Source organism: Neopsephotus bourkii, unplaced genomic scaffold, assembly GCF_033783945.1.
Source record: "Neopsephotus bourkii isolate Nb327-2 ecotype Australia unplaced genomic scaffold, CSIRO-AGI_Nbou_v1 NB_266, whole genome shotgun sequence".
Lineage (NCBI taxonomy): Eukaryota > Metazoa > Chordata > Aves > Psittaciformes > Psittacidae > Neopsephotus > Neopsephotus bourkii.
In genome coordinates this window covers 74,494-99,103 of record NW_026900775.1, presented here as the reverse complement: position 1 = coordinate 99,103, position 24,610 = coordinate 74,494, and the positions used below count along the sequence as shown (strand labels likewise).

The window sequence follows — 24,610 nt, the reverse complement described above, 5'->3', positions numbered from 1 at the left end:
AGTTAGCTGAATGAAACTCCTGTCTGTCCTATCCCTGAAGGAAGAAGCCCTGGTGCCTAAGAGAGGAACACATTGCAAGAGTCAATGCTTTACAAGAGATTGCAGGGTTTATTTCATCTACGGGATGCCTAGCTTACCATTGCTTTCGAGCTGCAGCCCACAGCTGCAATGGGCTTCTGGGCAATGACTTAGTAAACCAAGGAAGGCAGATTCAGAGATGTTACACTGCACCCAAAGGGAACTGCTTTTGTACCGGGGCATGAAAAAGACGAAGAAGCAGATGTGCAGCATGAGAAACTAGAAAAAAGATGCAATCCACCTGGCCTGTCCTCCCAGTTCTTTGAGGTGCTGTTTCCTCATGCAGTCCCTTGTTTTCAGGAGTCATTTCCTAAGCAGTTTTTAACAGACTGCCAATTTCATTGCAGCCTCTTCAGATTCCTTTTGGGATCACAGCCCTTACTGTGAGGTGCAAGAAGAGCAGTTTCAAACCTAAAGCTTGGCAAGGTTTGTATTCACAGTGCTGCAGATGAATCCTGGTCTCTCTGGTTGCATTAATATCCTGGGAGCTTTGGGCTCACCAGACACCTGATTCCAGCCTTTTCTTCCATATTTCCTTGCTGTGCTGGTTCTTATGGAGAGGAAACCAGGCAGAACAGCAGGGCAATAGATGTGATCTCCATGGGGAGGAAACCAGGCAGGTAAAGCAGAAACAGGTGTGATTTCACCTGGCTCTGAACAGCTAGAAATCAGGACCAAGACTGGGATACATAGAATCATAGAATAGTTAGGGTTGGAAAGGACCCTAAAATCATCCAGTTCCAACCCCCCTGCCATGGGCAGGGACACCTCACTCTAAACCATATTACCCAAGGCCTCGTCCAACCTGGCCTTGAACACTGCCAGGGATGGAGCACTCACAACCTCCCTGGACAACCCATTCCAGTGCCTCAGCACCCTAACAGGAAAGAATTTCCTCCTTAGACCCAATCTAAACTTCCCCTGTTTAAGTTTTAACCCATTACCCCTTGTCCTATCACTACAGTCCCTAATGAAGAGTCCCTCCCCAGCATCCCTATAGGCCCCCTTCAGATACTGGAAGCTGCTATGAGGTCTCCACACAGCTTCTCTTCTCCAGGCTGAACAGCCCCAACTTTCTCAGCCTGTCTCCATACCGGAGCTGCTCCAGTCCCCTGAGCATCCTCGTGGCCTCCTCTGGACATGCTACAGAACATCCTGCCTCCCAGTCTAGACACAGGCTATCTTAGAAACAGAGATAACAGTGGTGCACCATCATATAGAGGTTCACAAGGTTACCTGCATTCCAGCCCCTGGGGCACTCCATTTCTTTGGTCATGAGGACCATTGACATACCTGAGACACCGTATTTTGGGAATTACTCAGGAGCAAGTATTTTTCACAGGAATTTGGACCTAGAAAACAATTCTTTCTGTTCAGACCTAACTGATAAGGTCCTAAGAGGAGTTCTGAGGTCTTGTTGCCAATGGGCTAGTGACTGTAGAAAAACATAGTGCTAAACCAGTGATTCAGAAGACAGCTTTCCTACAGTGATTATGTGCCTAAGTGACTATGTGCCTGCTTTGGGCCCAGTGTTACTGTCTTAAGGTGTTTCACATAGCTCAGTTTAGATTCACTTATTAATACTTTATTATAACATAAGAGTAACTCATTCCATAGCTGGAATCTCAGTTCTACTGCTTTGCAAAGACTCATTTGATAGGTAGAGGATGGGAAATAATAGATGGGAATATAAGGAATAACTGGAGAATATATGGGAATATAAGGAATATATATATGAATACAAGGAATATATATGGGAATATAAGGAATAAGGAATATATATTAATAATATATAAGGAGTAATAAAAGCATTGGAAATTACTGCATGTATATGCCTTTACACTATGTATCTGGAAAGTTGGGGAACAGAGGCAACATAATACATATGGCACTAATACAGATGTGTTGGAAAGAAGTGCAGTTAGAGAGGATTTCTGCTAAGGTCATGATTAAAGTATTTAAATACTGGTCTGGCAAATGTGCGCTGGCTTGAGTCATATTTATGCTGAAATCTTCCATTTTTCTCCCAGTGTAATGGGGGGTTTGTGTTTTCACAAGTTACATTTCCATTCTGTGGGAGGCCCCTTTAGAAAAGGCTTGGGATACAGAAGAATCATGTTTGCCTAATGTCAAAGATGCTGGGAAATCCACCTTTACTCAGGAGGCTCTTTTGTTTCCATTGTATTGAACAAGCTCAAGAAAGGCAGCACCAGAACTTGGTGGAGGATGAGGTCCACTCTGATATCATTTCTTTCACACAGTGCAATAAAAGCTAATACATTCAAACAACTGATTTCATGATTATTCCTAAGTACTACTGTGTAAAACACAAGGAAACTCCTGCAATGCTGCTTTAAATGATTCTATTTCAGGAGCCAATAGACTAAACTAAGCTCAAGTCATCAGCATGCTGGAAACCAGTTCTCTTCCCTGGTCTCAGACCCCAGCACTCACCACCCATGTGACACTGTGCTGCATCCTTGTGACCTGAGTTAGCTAGGAATGAGTGGGCTACCTGCAGGACTGGAAGGTTTCAGCTTCCATTGCCAGGGTCTGAAGTGCTTTCCCGTTTCCTCATGGCAAAACATCACCAACACCAATGGATTTTTCCCATAGAAAGTTAGAGACAAGAATCTCCACTGTATAATGGTCCTTAGGAACACATGTATGGAATAAAGCCTTGTGCTAGGTACAGCACAGAGGATAGTAGCAGTCCTTATCCCAACAAGAGATGTGGGGGTCTCCGTGCACATAAAGACCTGCTGGTCCCACCTGACTGCACGCTCACGGCCGCTGACATGGAACAAGCCACCTGGAGAGAACTCCCAGACATTCTTGCTCCCTTGTTTGGAGGCATTTCTGGGTACCGTACCTGGTACCTGCCATTTCTCGTCTTGGAGCTGGAAGGAAATCCATCGATTTCTAGGTCAATCAGGTTTTCCACTTCCTAAAGGAGAAAGAAAGGCAGACATGTTGCTGCTGCCTTACTGTTTGACTAATCACTCAATTTATTATTGATTAGCATCCTAATAGAGTTCCAAAGGGAATTCACCTCCCCTTGGTGCAAATGGGGAGCAAGGCACAAACCATCTCAGATCCAAATGCTGCATCCTCATACATTCAGCTACTCTCTATGGCCAACTAGCTGTACACACTCCTATAAGATGATGACCTTTACCATCATTTTACAACCTTTCCTTCTGAAACAAGCAGTAATATTTAACCCACTGAAATGCAAGCGGCAGGTTATCATCAGGATGGGTCTGGTCATTGTAACTACAGCATTCCAGATACTGATCTCACTGAAATCAACAAGTTCAGGGAATTTCTACTTAAACAGTAAAAATTGCCTCAGGTTTTACACAAATATACCTGAGACCTAAATCTGTCCCCTTGGCAGCAGAGGAACACCAAGCCTTTTCCAAGCTGCACTTACTCAGTTAGAGGCAATGGTTTTACAGCACAGCAATACTCTCAGTAATTTTGTTAGTGGTTTAATTTATAGCAATAAAAATATTTAAGCACATGAGTTGCTCTCCAACTTTTATGATAGAATACACACAAAGGCTTGGACAATATGAACTTGAAATGTATAAGCACATTGCTTTTAACCGGGTACAGCATCTGTGGTTAGAAAGGACCACAGATCCAGAATATTTTTCCTGGGAATTACAAACCCAGGATAAAAATCTCACCAGAGCATGAAAAGTGCTGTAAGAAGAAAGAAAATGAGGATATCCCTGCTCTCTAATTCCTTTTGTTAATCTTGCAAAGGAAAAGAACACTTCCCACCGTCCCTGCTTCCTTCACAGAAATACTGCAATACAGCCCTGGGGAAATGGGTGCAGACACCCAAACCTGAGATCACCTGAGCCTGGGGGTTCAAATTTGGAGTCAGAGCTGTAATCGTGCTTCTTTTCATCATTGCATTGTCCTCAGAAATGACAAGCTCTTCTATAAAGTGTCCGTTCGCTGGGGAATGTGCAGTCAATAGGATCTTAACTCCGCATTGGAAGCCTTGTTAACAAAACCTGAGTCAACGTGAAGCTCTGCTGCAATTTGTAGTGGTCCATCCAGGAGAGCACATCCACAAAGATACCTAGGTGCTATGTTTCTGCTTATTCCAGGGAAGCAGGCTATAAAATATGCTGAAAATCTGAGCATAGAAGCCCACTTGAATGTTTAAAGGTTAAAAGCACCAGAAAAGGCAAAGTTGAGGTAAAAATACAAATCCTGCTTGAAAAGAAAGGTGGATTTGTGCCCATATTGCCCTAACTTTAACAATATTTTAAAAGCAACACTACAAATGACAGGAGGAAAGCAAGTGCCAGAGAAATCCCATTTACAGCTACAAGCAGAAGAGAATTCATGAGGTACAAGCAGAGCTATGAAGCAATGCCCCAGTTCTGCTCCCCGCAAAGCCAGCTGCAGCTTCAACACTGACTTCGGCCAGGAAAGGAGACCTGGGCCCTGCCTTGAAGTACTCACATCTGGGATCCCATCGATAACAAGGTCAAAGCTTCCTACTCCAGCAATGAGGAGCAAAGCCAGGAAGCAGATCAGATGCTCCATTTTCTTCCTCCTGGCTTCCTGAGACGAGCCCACATAGGTACCAGACGCAAGATCTGAGACAAGTTCAAGGAAACAGCTCGGGGTTATGGGGCATTTGGAACACGGTTTTGAAACGCTGACTTTGTTTAGGCCATAGGTAAATATTTGCCTTGTAACGTAAGCCTGAGCTGTGGTGCCTGAGCAAGGGTTATCCAAATAGTGTCTTCACTTGCTTCTGCTCTCGATAACAGCGCAGGCTTGGATAGGCTCGCTTCTTGCTTTTGGAGCTTCCCGTTGTGTTTGAGTAATTTCCTGCTGGGCACAGACCTTGGAGTATCCCAAGCTGCAAAAGATCAAAGCAAGAACTCAGTGCTAGCCTGTTTGTTTATAGTAAATGAGGTGAAGACTGGTTCTCAGAGCGATGGAGGCAGCAACGCTGTGCTTCTCCAAGGGCCCTCCCATCACAGGGGTTGGCAGAGACCTTTGGGTTGGATCCTGACCCACACAAATACCCTTTTTCCACTCTGGCTGGGACAGGATCATAGCTGGTGCTGGGATAGTTCTCAGTTTTCAGTCTTGGTCATGTGCATGTGAAAACACCTGATGATGTTTTCAGATGCATGTTGTACAGTTCTGGTTGCTTCTGAAACTGTTTTTTGGCCTCCCTGCCTCTTTGCATCCTTCAAGAGGGGGGGTGAAGTGAGCCAGCAAAGCAAAAGGGGGACAGCAGGGAGGAAGCAGGCTTCTGGCTAAAGAAGTTGGGCTATCCCTTCCACTCTTCCAAGAAGAAAGGAAACGTGCAGACATGGGAGCAACCTGAATGGAAAAGACTGAATTACTACCTATCTGAATCCAGGGACAAGACAGCAGACAAGATTATGCTATGTTATGTTATGCTATGTTATGTTATGTTATGCTATGTTATGTTATGTTATGTTATGTTATGTTACATTATATGTTATGTTGTTATGTGACGTTACGTCAGCTCCAGCCCCTCAATGTCTCTCCTGCAGTGAGGGGCCCAGAGCTGAGCACAGGATCTGAGGTGCGGCCTCACCAGTGCCCAGCACCAGGGCACAATCCCTGCCCTGGCCCTGCTGCCGCACTGGTGCTGGTACAGGCCAGGATGCTGGGGGCTTCCTGGCTGCCTGGGCACAAGCTGGATCTTAACCAAAGTAGCACAATGAGGGATGGAAGTACCCCACTGCACATCTTTGCCTTCCTTTTCAGTCCATGGTAATAAATAGGACTTCTCTGAGTGTGTGGTGCCTGACTCAAATTCATTACCTGCCTTACCATGGAATGAGCTGACTCCTGCCCTTGCTGGGTCTAATTCATGCCATGTACAATACAAGGAGTCCAGTCAGGGAGCTCGAAGGAGGATGCCAGCTCTGGGGACATCTATAATTCACCAAAGGACTCCTATCTCCTGGAATGAGCAGCTCTGCATTTATCACTGTATCCTTGTCACAATTCACCCATTTCAGACTTTTTGAGCAGAGGAGAATCTCCCTGTCACGATCCCAGGTATGCTGCTTTAAACAGGAGGTTGGTGGTCAGCCCTGTGCTACCTAAGCCATCCAGGCTGGTTTTAAACATGTAAAGAGACTGGCAATCTAACCACATAACTTGAACTCAGTGTCACTCAGCCTCTTAAGCTGATTTTGCTCTGTGCTGTGTGCCTGTAGTTTTCACAGTATTTAAGCCAGCTTCCTTAAAGTTAGCTTGGGAACACATCCATGAGTGCTGTTCGGGCTATAGGAGGGCTCATCCCGGCCTGCAAGAGCAGCAGGAATGAAGCACGCAGTCTTTGCTGTGTTGATGGTTTCTAGTATGGCTTGAATTTGGTGTCCAAGCTCAGTTCCCTTTACACACGTGCTTAGCTCAGTGACCCATCCTTTCTCCTCAGAAGCTGGAAGCTGTTCTAGAGGAATGAGGGACCCACGGCTGGGGATGCAACCACTGCTGCTCTCAAGAGGTTTTAAAGCCCCTTTGGGGCAGGAATGGACGCAAACAGCTGTTTTGGAACCCCTGATTTCTGTCCTCCCGTAGCCACCAAACGTGGCTCAAGGGCAGGTTTGGGTGCTCGGGAAATCCATGTGCCCACTAGATGGCACAAGCCGCTTAAATATCCTGTCCAAAGAGTCCCAAAAGCTGGGATTCCTCAAAGAGTCGCTGCAGAGAACACCCAGGGGAGCAGGTACGCTCAGAGCCCTACCGGTTGCTGTCAGGGTAAGCGAACTTCCCCATCCCCTCGTGAGGAGGACACGGTCTCAGACGCCTTGTGCTGTTTGTTGGGCTGTTTGATGAGCTCTCCTCTCCCGGTCGGCGTTCCTCTGGAGGGAGGTTTTCATGGGCTTGCTGTTACCGCTGGGCAGCATCCCTCAGAATGATCGGACTGTGTTAGCTTCATTTGCACTTAGGAAGGAATACTCTCAGTTTCTGTGCCTTATGAGATAGGCAGTTTCCTCTTCCCATTTCAAATTCCTCACCCGAATTCCCAGCGGTCCGGGTGGGAACAGGGTGTACTCGCAAGGCAGCACTTACCCAGAGAGTCTAATGCCCTGCCATTCATCCCACCACACACAAGCCCTTCTGGGACACAATATCTGGGCATGTAGAAAAGGATTTTTTGGTGTCTTAACTTTCTTCCCTTAGAATCATAGAACAGTTAGGGTTGGAAGGGACCTTAAGATCACCAAGTTCCAACCCCCCTGCCATGGGCAGGGACACCTCACACTAAACCATCTCACCCAAGGCCTCGTCCAACCTGGCCTTGAACACTGCCAGGGATGGAGCATTCACAACCTCCCTGGACAACCCATTCCAGTGCCTCACCACCCTAACAGGAAAGAATTTCCTCCTTATATCCAACCTAAACTTCCCCTGTTTCAGTTTTAACCCATTACCCCTTGTTCTATCACTACAGTCCCTAATGAAGAGTCCCTCCCCAGCATCCCTATAGGCCCCCTTCAGATACTGGAAGGCTGCTATAAGGTCTCCACGCAGCCTTCTCTTCTCCAGGTTGAGCAGCCCCAACTTTCTCAGCCGATCTTCATACAGGAGGTGCTCCAGTCCCCTGATCATCCTCGTGGCCTCCTCTGGACTTGTTCCAACAGATCCATGGCCTTTTTATGTTGAGGACACCAGAACTGCACACAATGCTCCAGGTGAGGTCTCACGAGAGCAGAGCAGAGGGGCAGGATCACCTTCAACCTGCTGGTCACACTCCTTTTCTCTCGGTACTCCCATTGAACAGAGACATAGCAGACACCAGGACTCAGCAACCTGCCTGTCTGCCCTGAGGACCTCTTCAAAGTGACTTTCACATCAGTCCCCCAGACAGAGCCAGACATCACCAGCACCAATGGCCTTTGGCAATTACTTCAGGCTTACTTAAGCAGAAAATACCAGTATCTGAAGTTCTGACCTGCTCTGCTGGGCCCTGGTGCACACAGGTGATGGCAACAGGCAGATAGGCAGCCACTGGAGCCCCAGAAAATGCACAGGCATCTCCCAAACAGTGACAGAACTGGGGACCATCAGGTCCCATCTGGATGTTTCACAGGAAGTTGATTGGATTAAGACCTGAAAGAAAGTATTTCATGTAAATCCCTGCACTGCACTGTATTTAATTTTAGCTCTAGATATTTATCTATGTTGATGCCTTTATAATCCTCTGGGATTTTTTCCAGTTTCTTGATCAAATTGCTGGCTTTCAATGCCACTAAATTCTACACTTCATTAGGAGATTCAGTTCCTGGTTCAAACCCTTCTCATTAGGTGTTTAATGTAGATGCCTTTGCACAAGGTGGGTTTCTTGTATCCCATCCTTCTACTTAGAATGGGAGGTCTTTAATTTGTGGATCCATGCAGCCATGGCACCGATGCAGTGATCAAATGAGGCTCGGATCTTGTTTCCTCAGTCTGGAAAGCTGCTCTTGAGCTGGAAGGTGGCAACATTGCCTTTAGTTTCAATACTCCCTACAGAGTTTATTTGATTGGTATGATGAAAATTAGGAAGACTGGTCCTGTCCATGAGCCTTGAATGGAGAACCAGGTGATGGAGGTTATGTGAAAGCAGAGCATCACCAAGGGGGATATGTCGATGTATTGACACAGAGAGATTCCTTGATATAACATGATGTATTCCAAGTGAAATGTGTACGGAAGCTCACATTAGCTGTTAGATCATGCTTCTTTCCATTTTCTCTGCTCATGCTGGCCGCAGGCATGCCAGGCACTTGCATTTGCTGAGCTCCCACCCAAAGACCAGCTGCTCGTCTTGCTGAGTCGGCAAAAGTCAGCATCAAACGTGTCTGATGTGAGCACACCTGAGTAACTGCTCATCTTGTCCTCCAGTGCAGCTCCAGAGCAGTGCCCAGCACGTTCGCCCCCAGATCAGGAGCCTGTATTCCAAGGATAATGTGAACAATTAAGACCCCAGGGTTAATGTTCACCCACCAAGCCTAACTGCATCCGAACCCCATTAAAACACACCTGGGTGTTATTTAGCTACGTGCCCTGTCCTTAGGTGCCCTGGCTGAGGAAAGCATGAGCAGAACTGGCTGCTCCTCGTTACTCTGGGAAGGGCAGTGCTTTTCCCAGCTCATTATCTCATGCCTGTGGGTTATCCTGTCTCTGCTCCAGGGTCCTGCTTTGGTCTGAATACCCACCCCCCTTTCACCAGATGCGCTAGGATCAGCTTTACTGCAGTATCTTTGTATTGTCTCACTGTTTGATTTCCTCTGGCCCCCAGCTCCTCATCTGTGCAATGTGAGAAACATGTGCAGAAACAAGCTGAATGCTGATCAGGAGGCAGAGAGAGATAGACAGTGAGATCTGGATGCTTTTCCAAATGCTTCTTGACTGCCTAACGGGTATTTCAAGCTGGCAAACATCTCCCCTTCCTGCCCAGGAACTACTGTTATCTGTAGGGTTAGCAGGGTACTTTTGAATTGCTTTTACAGGGGGGCTTTGGTTTCCTCTAGGTTTTCCAAACCAGAAGGCAAACCATCCTATGTGGATTGTTTTAATTGCCTGTTTCCTGCATTTCTTAGCATATGCTGACACTTATTCATCTATGTCCCCTGGTTAGTGAAACATGGACAGAGCAGGTTGAGGTGTGCAAGAGGCTGCAGCCTTCCTTCTAACACTACTCCTGTGCCCTTGTGTCTTGAGCCAGACAAGGCATGCAGGAACTGAACGGGATCCAGAGTAAAAACACTTCAGGCCATTTTCTGTGTGTCCTTAAACCAGGTCTCAGCCTGAACCACTGCTTTGAAGTCTTTCTTGTATACCCAGATGGATGGCTGAGCCCTCTTCCATCTGCCTTTGAAAAGGCTGAACATAATGCCTTGACTGTCTTCTGGCAGGCACCACATCAGCACTACAATCATTTGGGGGTTTTGATTTGGGGCTTTTGACTCCTTCCCTACTGCTGGCAATGCCAGAAGGGGTCTGTGTGTGGACACGGTGTGTCCTCAGCCTAAATCTGAGCCATCCATTTGTTAAAGGGACGTCTCAAAGGTGCTGACCTCACTGTCCCTTCCCTTTGCTCCCTCTCCAGCTCCTCTCATCCCTTTCCTGCTCCTCCATTACACATGGTAGATGTGGAGGATATAATGCTCCCAGGACATAGGCCCTTAGTGAACATAGTGACTGTGTTCTTTAGGTGGGTGCACATGTGTCTCGCCAGGAGAAAGACCAGTGACCCAAGGGTGTCTTTACCCATATTAACAAAGCCAAAGAGACATTGAAACCTTCACTGGATTGTCATTGCCATGGGCTGGAGCTTCAGTCCCTGATGACCCAGAGCTGGAAAGGAAAAAGAAAATGCAGTGATCTGAATCCTGACATGTGTGTGCCTGCACAAAGGAAAACCGAAAACCCCAAACAAACAAAAGCAGAAGTCAGGTTTGATGGATGAAAGAAGTTACTGTTGGCATAGCAAAATAAAGCACTAGTGTCTAATCCAGGGTTAGGTGAGTGCAGCAGATACACGCTCCCAAATGCCTAGGGATGACACGTGCCAGGTCCATGCCAGCTGGCACAGCCTGGAGGAACAGCCCTGACAACTGAGTGGTGGGGACCCAGCCTCCATGGGGAGAGAAGGGCTCTGACTTTGGGAAAGGGAGAGCGGAGCAGCAGGGTCACCCCTGCTCTGCCCAGTGGAGAAACGGAGCCCAGGCAATACCAGAGAGGGTGAAAGTGCGCGTGGGTCTTGGCTGTGTTTGCTGGCACCAGGAGGGGTGCCAAGGCGAGGGTGTGGAGAGAGCCCTGCCCTGCTCCAGGACCGGGGAGCTTGCACAAACCAACCAAGGCTTCCCCAGCAGCAGAAGTGTCCCTGCGGGGGGTGAAACCAGAGGCTTTAGCACTCCTCTGGGAAGCCCCAGCCTTGAAGCCTCTCCTTGGAATCTGCTCTCTGTGGCGGAGATAATGGGGTGGGAGCAATGGGATCGTAGGAGAGTGCTTTTGAATGTGGGATAGTAATTGTTGTCTGGAGAAGGCTCAGGGGGGACCTGATGGCTGCCTCCAAGTGCCTGAGAGGAGGATGGAGCCAGGAGGGGCTGGGCTCTGCTCCCAAGGAACAAGCGATGGGACAAGAGGAACCGGCCTCAAGCTGCACCAGGGCAGGTTTAGATGGAGCTGAGGAACAATTCCTGCCCCAGAGGGTGCTCAGGCATTGGAACAGGCTGCCCAGGGCAGGGCTGCAGGCACCAGCCCTGCAAGGGTTCACACATCCTCAGTGCCATGGGGCAGTGGTGGCCTTGGCAGTGCTGGGAATGGTTGGGCTGGATGAGCTTGAAGCTCTTTTCCAACCCAGTTGATCCTATGATTCCGTGGCCGTGGTGTGAGCCATCCTCCCCTTGAGGAGACACCCTGTCAGCCCTGACACCCTTCCATCTCCCACAGGGTCACCAGCCCCTCAGACAGGCACCATGGGACAGCCAACAGCCCTAAGTCAGCACCCCCCCAGCACGGTGCTCACATCTCCTCGCCCATCCTCAATGGGGATGCTGAGGGACACCAGAGGGATGAGGCGCTGCTTGGGCCTGAAGGATGCGCAGCGGCAGCTGCGGGGTGGAAGCCCTGCCGCGATCCCTGCAGCCGCCGGGTGGAAAAGGGGCCGGTCCGGCGCTCGAAGGAGGAGGAGAAGGGGTGGATCCCCCCGCCTCCCGCCCGCTCCTCGGAGGCCGGCGGCAGCGCAGGCAGCAGCGGGGCTTCCCTCTAGCCGCAGGGCAGGAACCCCGGCCGGCGCTGCCCCTCCATCATGATCCTTTGGTGGTGGCTCTGCTGCGGCCTCTCCACCTCGGTGGGGCAGCCCGACTCGGAGCTGATGGCGAGGTACCTGGAGGAGAAGCTGATGGCAGACTACAGCATCATGGAGCAGGTAAGTGCTAAGGCGGTTGTTGTATGGGAGCATCTGGTGTTGGGGCTGGCTTGTCCCCTCTTAACCATCAGTATCAACATGCAGGGCAGTTGCTAAAACAGCATTTATTCACCTCTCCCTGCAGCATACCCGTGGCTGCGGTGGCATTTCAGCTCTATGGGAGGCTGATACTAAGGAGCAATGAAGTTGAAAGCGCTCAGCTAGGAGAGCACCCGCACCCTCCTATAATAGTGCTAGAGGGTGGGTTCCAAGCTGACATCCCCATAGCTGTGCTAAGGCGTTCCACAGGGAGAAGGGAGTTAATGCAGTGTCCTGGCCATGCGCCAGGCTGAGTAATTCAGAGTATTTCAGGCTCAGAGGAAAGTTTTGCTGCCTATGGTCTCAGTAGTTGATTTTTAACTCGTGCTGGTTGTAGCAGAACACGTGAATTTCTGCATGGAAAATGCTTCTTGACCAGGAGAGAAAGAAAATAGCTTTATTCTGCAAATGAGGGCTGTTGTGTTCGGGATTGAATTTTCTGAGGAAATGGGGCTATAAGAGCAACAAACTTTGCAAGTTAACAGGAGAGTTTAGGTGGGGGTTTGAGCGGCTGTGATTTAAAAGGCGAGCTTCAGATCTGTGCTCACATCCTTCAGGTTTGTAACAGACACCACGAGTGACTTTGGGTCACTTAGGGGATCGTCAACTGTGTAAATTTGATCACACCTGAGAGGTCCTGTATGAGACACTCAGGTGGGACTGGTCTACCTGTGGAAGAGGTGGGATACCAGTATCAAAAGTGTCAGTGAATGCCTGTGTTTGGTATCTTTTGCCATGCAGTAAGCAGGAGAAGTGAGCCTCTTCATATGGATCTGTACCTGGTCATTCAGACACTCATCCCACCTCCATAGAATGTAAAGAATCTCCCTCCAGAGGTACCCATGTTTCTCCACTAAGAGACCTCAGCAACGTCATAGTTGATCCTGATCGCTATGACCACATATTCCTTGTTGGGGAATTCAGCCACAAGCCAACATGTTCTCGCAGACCCACATGCCCAAGTGGGAGAGGATATCTCCACCACTGCCCTGCCAGTGGAGAAGTACCTGAAAACATTCGCGTACCTGCTTTAAGGGGAAAATCAGCTGTGGAGCTCAAGCAACAGGCTCACAGCGTTGGAATAACCTGGCTGATCTTGCTTGAGGCAAATGAGGGTGTTTGCACAGCAGCTGTGTTGCTGGCAGATCAGCGGCAGAAGTAACTTACTGATATAGAAACATAGAATTAGGGTTGGAAAGAACCTTAAGATCATCCACATGTGGAATAGTACATTCAGATTCAACAGAATCATAGAACCATAGAATAGTTAGGGTTGGAAAGGAGCTTAAGATCATCCAGTTCCAACCTCCCTGCCATAGGCAGGGACACCTCACACTAAACCATCATACCCAAAGCCTCGTCCAACCTGGCCTTGAACACTGCCAGGGATGGAGCATTCACAACCTTCCTGGGCAACCCATTCCAGTGCCTCACCGCCCTAACAGGAAAGAATTTCCTCCTTATATCCAATCTAAACTTCCCCTGTTTAAGTTTTAACCCATTACCCCTTGTCCTACCACTACAGTCCCCAGTGAAGAGTCCAATGTGTATATATATGTATGTATATATATATATATAAGTGGAGGTGCTGACCTACTCCCTTGGAACAGCAAAATCTAGAAGAGGGTATCTGTCTGTCTTCACTGAACACATGAGCCAGGTTAAGAAGAGGCAGGTGCTTCCCTAGATCAAGATACTACCCTATAGACAAAGCTCCAGTGAATTCAGGAGAATGTGTAAGGCTGCATTTAGCATCCTGGGAGGATCTTCCTACACAAAGACAAGTGCATACACAGGTCTTTGCAGGATTGTGGTATCTGCAGTGCATGTGGATTACCTGTTGTCTTATCCAATGATTGACCCCTCTGCTAAGGTAGTTGATAGGGTTGCTAGTTATTACTGCTGCACTAGAGGTAGTGTTCTGGACTGCTCTTCACAGGTACTTGAGTTCCTACAGCCCAAGTTCTTCCCTGTAGACCATGCTGAGCAGCAGATGGCAACAACTACGGGGTCATTACCAGCAATTAATTATTGGGCTTTAATGAGTGCTTTGGTTGGCCTTAAAGCTGAAGTTTGCTGTTAGCTCAGAAAATGCTCCATTAGATGATGCTAGTGAATTTGGCTTATTCAAAACAGTTTAATGGACTGATCAGTATCACAAACCCTGCAGCAGTGCTTTGGCAGTAGTCACAAATCCCAGCACATGGAATATTGTTATCTGGTGATCCTTGGCTACTCATTGGTATTTACTGGTTACCATCCTGACTTTAGAAGGTAGCTTCTGAAGGAGCCAAGTAGTACAAAGCTTTGTTATGCAGATAAGCAAGCAAACAAAATGGGTGTGTGGTGGGGAAAATAAAACCGGTAACCAAGTTTCCAGCTTTACCAATTAGTCAGGAAAAGCCACTGTGACCGTTCCATACAGGATGACAGACAGATTTGTTCCAAAAAGTTATCCTTTAGTAAAAAAACTACTGAGGATCCTTCGTCTCTCATCCCTGCATCCCCTCCAAGCAGGACCAACTTCACAGGCAGTTTTCTGGCTTGCTCTGAAGAGCCTGCAATGATAGAGACTCTGCAGCCTCTCACAGCAGGCTCCTGAGGTGCTGTGCTTGAGATAACATTCAGACAGAAAGTTTCGTCCTAAATTTAAACTGCACAGAATTGCTCTTCTCTTCTCTTCTCTTCTCTTCTCTTCTCTTCTCTTCTCTTCTCTTCTCTTCTCTTCTCTTCTCTTCTCTTCTCTTCTCTTCTCTTCTCTTCTCTTCTCTTCTCTTCTCTTCTCTTTCTTCTCTTCTCTTCTCTTCTCTTCTCTTCTCTTCTCTTCTCTTCTCTTCTCTTCTCTTCTCTCTCTTCTCTTTTCTCTTCCCTTCTCCTTTTCCCTTCCCTTCTCCTTTTCCCTTCTCCTTTTCCCTTCTCCTTTTCCCTTCTCCTTTTCCCTTCCCTTCCCTTCTCCTTTTCCCTTCTCCTTTTCCCTTCTCCTTTTCCCTTCTCCTTTTCCCTTCTCCTTTTCCCTTCTCCTTTTCCCTTCTCCTTTTCCCTTCTCCTTTTCCCTTCTCCTTTTCCCTTCTCCTTTTCCCTTCTCCTTTTCCCTTCTCCTTTTCCCTTCCCTTTCCCTTCTCCTTTTCCCTTCTCCTTTTCCCTTCTCCTTTTCCCTTCTCCTTTTCCCTTCCTTTCCCTTCTCCTTTTCCCTTCCTTTCCCTTCTCCTTTTCCCTCCCCTCCCCTTCTCCTTCTCCTTCTCCTTCTCCTTCTCCTTCTCCTTCTCCTTCTCCTTCTCCTTCTCCTTCTCCTTCTCCTTCTCCTTCTCCTTCTCCTTCTCCTTCTCCTTCTCCTTCTCCTTCTCCTTCTCCTTCTCCTTCTCCTTTTCCTTCTCCTCACAAGTTTCCCAAGGGAACTGTTTTCTTTTGGTTCTAATTTTACAAGATGTTGGCTAAAAGAACGCAGAAGGAAATACTAACAGCTCTACTGGAGAAGGCTTTAATTTCCCCATTGGGCATTCTTGAGCTTTTCAGTGCATGATATAAACAGACAAAATCATCTCTTTGGCAAGGACTGCTGTTATTTCAGTATAAATCAACAGAAAGGGCAAATCAGGTAAAAAATATCATTGCATTCCTCTGCTCTCTGGTTGAAGAAGTCTCTTGGCTTTCAAGACACTTGAAACTGTTTTGGGGCGGGATTTGATTTGGAGACGTTTCTAAGCTCCATGTGCATGGAAGGAGTCAGTGGCATTGCTGTTGTTGGGAAGGGCGATACAATGAGGACTATTGCATTGTCATAGGTGAAGCACTTTGTTTCTTACTAAAATCTGTGGCTGGGTATACATGTCTTTACTCCCTTTCTGCACATAACTAGTTCTTTTCTGTCACTGCACAATAAACCCATAGTACCTGTGGAGAGTTTTGAGGCAATTCAAAACTGCTATTGAGGTAATATCAATAAAACTGAAGCTATAACATCAATTTACATAAATCCTCCCTTGGATGAAGTCACAGGCACAGTAGAATGGAGTTACACTTGCTAGAGCCCACCACATGGGTGCTAGGTGTTAACCTGGTCACTGCTCAAGCATTTGAGTATTGTGGACCCCCTAGCAGCCCTTCCCATCCTGTACCATATAACATGCTATGGGGCAAAGACAGTGATACAGACAGAGCTTTTGTATGGCTCCATAGGAAGCTACAAGGGGACACACTTCCAGGGCCAAGAGCATCCAAGGTGAGGGCTGAGGTGCCTGTCTTTATATAGAAGGACCCTTAACAAGTAGCATTTGCAAAACACAAAGTACCTCCTCACCTGCGAGAGCCTCATTCCACTGCTGAGCTTTGATTAGTGGGTCTGTTAATATAGAAGTGATTCAGGTTTTAAGTTTAACCAGAGCAACATTTGAACCTGGCCATGGGTGATCAAGCCCATGTCTGGATTTAAGCAAGTGACATGTCTTCTCTAAGCTGACTAGGCTCCATTAACTGCTTTAATTCATTGCAGGTTGCACGCCGTGTTCCACGACAGGCCAAGTTCCTGCAGAGGCTGGTATGTATCACACTGTGTCTTCATTTCATCTCCTGGGAATGACATTTGATCTGTGTATGTATGCGTGTGCATGCCTGTGCCCAGAAATGAACTGTGTCAATGATGGTAAATAAATCTTCATTCTGATCCTTGTGACATGTAAAGACTCTTCTACTATTTTCCAATTCATCTTCTCGACCCCAGATTTGGAGAGAGAATATATAATGTTACAGACCTTAACCCTGCAAGGAATATAAGCCTGATGAAATCTCATTGAATTTTAAGAGAGAGAGAGGTTGCTTTGAGATTTGAAGATCTCTGTCTGAAATTTACTGAAGAAAGGAAGAAGACAAGGAATCCAATATCCCTCTTCCAGCATGGGAACCTAGGCTTTGATGTGCAGCAGACGTGTGAGATCTGGCTGAATTTCTGCACCAAGAGTTGCACAGCTTAGAACAAATCTGACTAAAAAGGCAGCCAGTGAAATTGCTGTTCATGGCCATAGGCATGTTCTGGCTTTTCTGAGGGATGAGGGCTTCCCAGTTGAGAACTGGAGGAACTCATTTCATGCGCTCAGCAACCACCACATGTTTATAGCTTCTGGTTCCTTTCATTGTTGACAGATTTGAATCAGCAGCCTAGAAGAGAACAACTCTCACACTTATTACCAGCTTATTACTTCCAATCTGAGATATGGTCAATTTGACTGATAAAGGTAAAAACGTGGAGTAGATTTAATTTTCCTTCAGCTCTTTCCTGTCTTTCCAAACATTTGATGTAAACAAGCATAAAACAATGTGTTTGGCAAGAAAATCTCAGCTCAGTTCATCGTAATAACCAGGACTCCTTCACAAAGCACCCAGCCAACCTGCCTCATAGCAGTGTGCTAATCTGCTGCCTTGGCAGTCCCTAGCTTTATTTTTAATAGGGATAATAAATCATGGTAATAATAATACGAAACAAATGGCTTGTTTTGTTTTTCCCTTTGTGCTGCCTCTCATCTTCTGACAGCCGTAATAAAAAGTGGAGAAAACAAACAGGCATTTATGCAGCTGTAAGTGAGAGCATCAGCACTGACAGGTTGTGTAAGAGCAAGAACCATGCACTGGAACTTGGGCTGCCCGCCAAGCCTGACCGAGGAACCTGTTTGGGAACTGCTTCTGCTCCCACTGTTTATATTTGCTATACACAAGGAATGGCAGGTCCCTTCCAGGGATGGGAAGATGAATCAGTTCTTTCATCATCCTCAGTTGTATGGGATGTCCTTATGCAGTGTTTGCTTTCCCCAACAGCAACTCTTAACCACCAGGAAGAGGGAGAGGTGTTGGATGCTTTTTTATTCATTTTCTTTTGCTACCTTCTTTGTGATACCCTCAGTCTGTGATTGTATCAGAAGTGGAGCTTGTTGAGTTTTATAGAGCGATGTGACAGAGATCAGCAAATAGCACATTCAATAGAATCACAGAATCATAGAATAGATGGGGCTGGAAAGGACCTTAAGATCATCTGATTCCAACCCTCTTGCCATGGGCAGGGACACCTCACACTAAACCATGGCACCCATGGCTCTGTCCAACCTGGCCTTGAACACTGCCAGGGATGGAGCGTTCACAACTTCTCTGGGCAACCCATTCCAGCGCCTCAGCACCCTCACAATAAAGAACTTCTTCCTTAGATCTAACCTGAACTTCCCCTGTATAAGTTTAAATCCATTACCCCGTGTCCTAGGACACTAAGTGATGTGGTTCTTGATATAAAATACCACTGAGCTGCAGAACTCCTTGGCACAAGATGCTGCAGAAGCTGAAGGTTTACATGGATTCAAAAAGCAGCTGTGCAAAGCCATAGAATACAAATCTCCAGAGGTCTGCTAAGCACAGAAATACCACCCTTGGGTCATGAGTTCCTTCAGCCATCAGTTACTGAAACAGAGATTATTTTGGGGTCGTATCAGTGCAGGTTGGACTGGTTTTACACTCTAAGCATGTCCTATTGATCTCTGCCAGTGATAGGCTACAGAGTTAGACTTGCTTTTGTTCTCACCCAATACAACAATTCTTGTGTTATTGCTGTAACATGGGCAAGTCTGTGTCCTCTGTCATGTTCCGTCTAACTTCAGATGAATCCATCACTGAATTCACAGGGTTGGATCTGTCACTACAGAACCACTTGTATCTCAAGTAAAAGGCAAAGGGCTTCATTCTCTTTTGCTGTTGAGCTGTCAACTATGTTTGAACCCATAGCTTATGATGAAATGCAGAACATGGGAGTGGATGCAGAAAATCTGGAACAAAAGCATTTGCTGTGGTTTATTTTAGATTCTTCTACTTCTTTCATTAATCCTCTGTATCTCTTGCTGTGCCACAGGCAATTAGTGGTGTGGAGGACGGGATGAAACATCAACTCATTACATCTGGAAACATTCCTACAAACACTGCTTCAGATCAAAACTCCCCATCCTTTCCATTTCCAGGATAATGGGGCTGGAAAGCCATGCCTATGTATCAAGGAAAGTCCTGAGAACAGCAGGATCTCATTCTAATCAACAGTGACTGAGTAAAAGCCACTTGTAGCCTAATGGGGAGATCCAGGCAGATGTGTTCTAGTCTAGATCCATTGCACTGGGCTGTCTGATGTCAGTGAGACAAATCATACCCTAGAAGTCTTTGCCATTGTGCTCCATGTGAGCTGAGCCTGTGCTAAGCAGAACGATAGCGGACACAAAGCACATCACACATTCTCCAGCTGTTAAAGATATCATGATGAGGTTCATCTGAGACACATTTATCAGAGTTTTTCCAGGCAGGGCTTTATTCCAAGCCAGTGTAGGCAGGCAGGGCTTTATTCCAAGCCTGTTGACAGCTTTATGTTTGTTTCCAGTGGATCCTCATTCTTCCACTTGCCTGGAATTCATTAGCCCAGCAGCTTGGGTTGCTGGATGCTCAGTAGTAGTACTGCTTCTGATGCCATCAGCTACTACAGAAATGTTCTTGTTTCCTGCTTACACAGACACTTGTTAAGCCATTTGTCAAATGATTCTTGTTCTGAAGGAAAAAGCTTGGAAGTGGAGCTGAAGAGCACGTTCCTGACTTCAGAGCTCTTGTATGGGTGTGAGCAGAGGCTTTCTGACTGTGGTGTTTCCCCAGTAGGGAAAGTCTCACTGTGTTTGGCGCGGTGAAGTTGCTCTGTATTTGCAATGTGTTTTACTGTTTAGCTCCCTTCTGCTTTTGAGGGTTTGATCTCTGACTGTTTAAAGCAACACAGGGATTTTCTCCATGGGTTGCTTACAGTTAAATACACTGAAATCGTCCAGGAAGAAAGCTGCTGAGCTCCATGGAGACACTGCTGTCCATAAAACACATGAGACTGAAGAAATGCTCCAACCCAGGCCTTGCACACAAAAACGCATTCCCAAGAAGCAGAAATTGGCTTCCAGCTTCCATTGCTACATTATGTGTCATTCACTGCAGTCTGTGCTGGAAGGAATCCAGTGTGGGCTAGAAGGCTTAAAATGCTTTGCTTGAGACATCGTGGTGTCAGTGTTTCCTATTAAGTCTCTTCCATCCACTGGCTGAGACCTCCCGGATGGATTCTCAGCAGAGGAGGACTCAGTTGACTCCACTGACAGTAGTTTACATTACTTATGGATCTCACTGTATGAATTTGAAGGTGCTGCTTCACAGTGATCCCAGTTTTTCAAGAGGTCTTATGTCTGCTCTTGTGCACATTACACATAGCTCTGGACTGTGTGGGGACCTCTTTTAGGCTTCTTTCCCCAGCCTATAAAGGACTCATCGAGATCCTCTCACACGGTTAGAGATGAAGGCTGTAATTTGGGATACAAGTGGATTTTGTCAGTGTGTTTCACATCTAAAGGCTCACTTCTTCCTGGACCCTTCCCAAGCACTGGAAAATGACTGTGGCCTTTGCTCTTGTGCATGAAAAAGGAAATGCCATTTTCTTGGCTTACCTTTTGCAGCTCACCTGAAATATTGAGGGCAAGCCCACACTGCCTGCTGTTGACTGTTTTATAGGAGAGTCTAATACCCACAGGTGATAACTTGCTTGATGATATTAAGTATTAAAGGCATCAGAGCGCTGATGGGGTGAGTTATCTAACTGTCAGTGTTAATGGGTAACCTTTCAATACCAACAGGAAACCAGGCCTCGGATGTCTGAGTTCAGTGTGAAATCCACAATCATTTCTCGCTATGCTTTCACCACGGTGTCCTGCACGATGGTGAACAGCGGATCTGAGGCACGAGAGGCTGTGTTTGAGATGCAGATCCCTGCTCCAGCTTTCATCTCCAACTTTACCATGTAAGTAAGTAATGCTGAGAGCTGGGTGCAAAATGTGCAGGAGTACATGTGCACAGTCCCTGAACCCTTGTAAAACAGGCTGTGCAGGTGGCATGTACGTAGGTGCAGAGGGATGATGCTGACATCTCTCGTCTCTCCAGGATCATTGGCAACAAGACTTATTATGGGGAGGTCACAGGGAAAGAAAAGAAACACAGCAGTGATGACAAAGCAAGGCACAGGAAGCCTCTGAACTCCACAGAAGGAAGGTAAGTGCCCTGGGAAGTGACGTGCTCTCCTCTCATCCTCATTTTGGCTGGTTTGGCACACCCGTCCACGGATTTATAGGAAGAAGCAGTTAAATGGGACATTAACTGCACTGCCTGGTGTCATTTCCATTTTCCTCGTCATGTAAAATGGCATGTGGTCTTCCATAACCCTGTTACATGAGATTTTCACTTCCAGGATGTACTACAGAGGGAAAGAAAACTTGTCACTTCCTGAATAACAGGCAGGAAAGTTAAGGCACTGTCATGGATATAGCCTTATAAGAGAGAAGCAACAGTATTCTATATTGATATAAAGTAGTGACTTGAAGTTCAGTGGTAATGCAAGTGGTTTAACAAGATGGCAAGGTACACTTGATTATTTACTGCATACAGAACAGGGTCAGACAAAACTACCAAGGAAATCCTCCCATTGAGTCCTGAGGTTCGGAAAGGGCACCTTTGCTTTCTAAATTCCTTCTCCAGATGCGGCTGCATCCAAGCTTAGTCCCAGACTTGAGACTGTTCAATACCAAATTGTGGGCATCATCAAAACCTCACACCAGTGAGGTCTGAAGTTACCCCTATGTGCCATTAAAAGCATCCATTCTTGTTACGTGGCTTATTTCCCCTTCACAGGCAGTAGTGCCTGGCATCGTATCAACGCCTGCGAGTTGGACACTGCAGTGTCTGTATGGGAGGTGGAGCAACTTCAGTTACCCCCACTTAACAGGAGGGCAGCTGGAGGCAATAGGGAGAGGTGGGAATTAATCTCATTTCAAATTAGCAAACAGAAAGCTGGCTGCAGTTGTGTGCTGCGCGACTGATGGCACTCTGTGGTCAATAGGAAGAAAAGAGTCATTTTAGAGAAGTGTCCAGGGGTGGAATTACCATATGGGAATTCCTGTTTTTCCCTGTTGAGTATAGAGCTATAAGCAGCTAATGTTAGGGAATAGGAATTCATTTGTCCTTTGTTTAAGATATTGCAATGAGTCAGCAGTGACAAAGTCAAGAATTCAATATGGGTCTTGAAATTCTCTGTGTAAGAAACCAAGAGACAGCCTTTCCTCTGGCCCTGCTCCATGTTGTATATGTCTGTCATATTCCTCTCCTCAAGAAGTCATCTCACCTTTTAGGACCTTTTCTCCTGTGGAAACCTGCTATGTGCCCAATGCTTTGTAAAGCGTTATGATGTTTTCTTTCTTGCTGGCTTCACATATTCAGTGGTAGGAAATACTTTCATTGCACCACCAAAACCCAGGTTCGTCCTTCACTGGAGCAGGTGGTGTGTGATGTGTATGGGGTGTGAAGGTGTCTTTGGATTTTCCTTCCAGGGAGAATGGCTATGAGACATTCAAAGCTTCTGTCTTCATTCCTCGCAAGATGCAGGCCAAGTTCCTACTGCATTATGAAGAGCTTTTGCAAAGGAGGCTGGGGAAATATGAGTACACAGTCAGCATCCGGCCCCAGCAGCTGGTAGGGAGGCTACGAGTGGAGGTGAACATCCTGGAGAAGTCAGGAATAGTTTCTCTGGAGGTGCCTCCCCTGCGGAACAGCAAGCACAAGGGCAATGGAAAAGCTGAAGGTAAGGAAAGATTTTATGACCCTCGTAAATGGGGCCTCAGTCACTTAGGATCTGGACTGGTGGTGTTGGGAGTTCTCCAAGGCAGTCTTGGATAACTGTGTAGAGTGGTGTTACCTTCCAGTATCTGAAGGGGCTGCAAGGATGCTGGGGAGGGACTCTTCATCAGGCCTGTAGTGATAGGACAAGGGGTGATGGGTTCAAACTGAAACAGGGGAAGTTCAGGTTAGATCTAAGGAAGAAGTTCTTTACCGTGAGGGTGCTGAGGCCCTGGAATGGGTTGCCCAGAGAAGCTGTGAATGCTCCATCCCTGGCAGTGTTCAAGGCCAGGCTGGACAGAACCTTGGGTGCCATGGTTTAATGTGAGGCATCCCTGCCCATGGCAGGGGACTGGAACTTAAGGTTCTTAAGGTCCTTTCCCACCCAAACCGCTCTGTGATTCTATGATTCACTTTTCCTCTGCTCCAAATGAGACATTAGACAAAACCCCACCACTGTATTGAAGCAGCATTGTCCAAGGTCAAACGGTATTAGAAACTAAAGGAAGATAACAAGCAAAATGAATGCAAGCAGCTCATTAGGCATAAATTGTTCTGGCAAATCCCAACTATGACTTTGTTTAGAAGATACATCTTTTACATTCTCTTCTTAACTCTTGCTGCACTCCTTGTATGACAGGTATATTCCATGCCAGAGGTGGCTTCATTTGAGTGACAAGAGTGTCAAAGTATTGCAGGCCATCAGCAGTTCCTATTTAGATCTCATTCACTGTCAGGGCAAAGCCAGGGTTCACAAAAGCTGCTATAATGGATATAATGTGAAAGGGATTTGGGGATTATGAGCTCTGAGGTTCAGTGATGGGAATTCAGTCTTACATCAAGGATGATGGCTTTTTTTCTATTTTCTGTAGGTGACTGAGTTCCTGTGGTATCTGTGAGAACTTTGATGCTTAATGAATATAGGGCTGATCCCATTCAACTCAGTAGGACTTTCTTTTCCTATTGCCTTTACAAGCTTTGAACTGGGCCTTCAAGCCTTGGGCTCAGCATTAGAGCAGGCTCTTCCCTGGCTCCACATCTCCTGAGAAATATTTATTTTAAGTGAATTGTTTTTTCCATCCCTCCATGCCAAGGCAGATAGGAAATCCTGCATTTCAGAACATGGGAAATTCCAGGAGGAAAATCCATGTTTTGCCAAAACACTAAGCGCAGTATGCGTATCTGCTCTTACCCTTAACCATCCTTGCTCACTGTTCAGACAGTGTAAAGGTAGTTTTTCGAGTAAACCAACAGTGAGGAGCACAGGATACTGTGATTGCTCCATGTTGACAAAAAGCCCTCACCAAAGGGGTGAGTCTGACCTGGAAGCAGGATGTAATCTTGTGGGTTACTCTAAGTGACATAATGCCAGCAAAATCATTGGAGCTGTTCATGTCTGCCAGTTGAAGATCCTGAAGCATATGCAGTGGAGTTGAACTGATTGCTCAGTGTGATCCTCCTGATTTCATCCAAATCACAGTGAAATCAAGGCTCTCAATGACTTGGACCAGCTTCAGGTCAAGCCTTAGGCAGCTAATTAGTCTTTGCTTGTACATCCATGTACTATGTGATAAACGTGCTCTGTTCCTCATGAGGAGAGACAGGAAGCCTTTTTCACCTATTGGGGAATATCACAGTGCATTGTGGCATATGTTTTGCTGCAAAACATCTGGCATTGATCAAGGTTAGAGACAGGCTGAGCAGAGCAGACACACTGTTGGTCTAGTGCAGTGTGGAAATTCCTATGCGTAAATGACATACAGGAAAAACTCTGGTCACTTGCTATCCAAACAGCAATGTGTGAGCACTGAT

General features: G+C 46.7%; 2 protein-coding genes across 2 annotated transcripts in view; one reads left to right on the top strand and one right to left on the bottom strand.

Annotated features, from left to right (window-relative positions):
• ITIH2 (inter-alpha-trypsin inhibitor heavy chain 2) overlaps window positions 1–4,723 on the bottom strand; it is a 30,287-nt gene extending 25,564 nt beyond the window's left edge. Inside the window, exons 1-2 of the mRNA XM_061346184.1 lie at window positions 4,567–4,723; window positions 2,951–3,025 (exon numbers count right to left, since the gene is read on the bottom strand). Coding sequence (XP_061202168.1) covers window positions 2,951–3,025; window positions 4,567–4,650 — 159 coding nt within the window. The 5' untranslated portion in view covers window positions 4,651–4,723. The remainder of the gene's footprint in view (window positions 1–2,950; window positions 3,026–4,566) is intronic.
• Window positions 4,724–11,830: 7,107 nt separating this feature from the next.
• Window positions 11,831–24,610, top strand: part of ITIH5 (inter-alpha-trypsin inhibitor heavy chain 5) — a 48,982-nt gene continuing 36,202 nt past the window's right edge. The window contains exons 1-5 of the mRNA XM_061346189.1: window positions 11,831–12,022; window positions 16,590–16,634; window positions 20,770–20,933; window positions 21,074–21,181; window positions 22,513–22,763. Of these exons, the coding sequence (XP_061202173.1) occupies window positions 11,903–12,022; window positions 16,590–16,634; window positions 20,770–20,933; window positions 21,074–21,181; window positions 22,513–22,763 (688 nt within the window). The 5' untranslated portion in view covers window positions 11,831–11,902. The remainder of the gene's footprint in view (window positions 12,023–16,589; window positions 16,635–20,769; window positions 20,934–21,073; window positions 21,182–22,512; window positions 22,764–24,610) is intronic.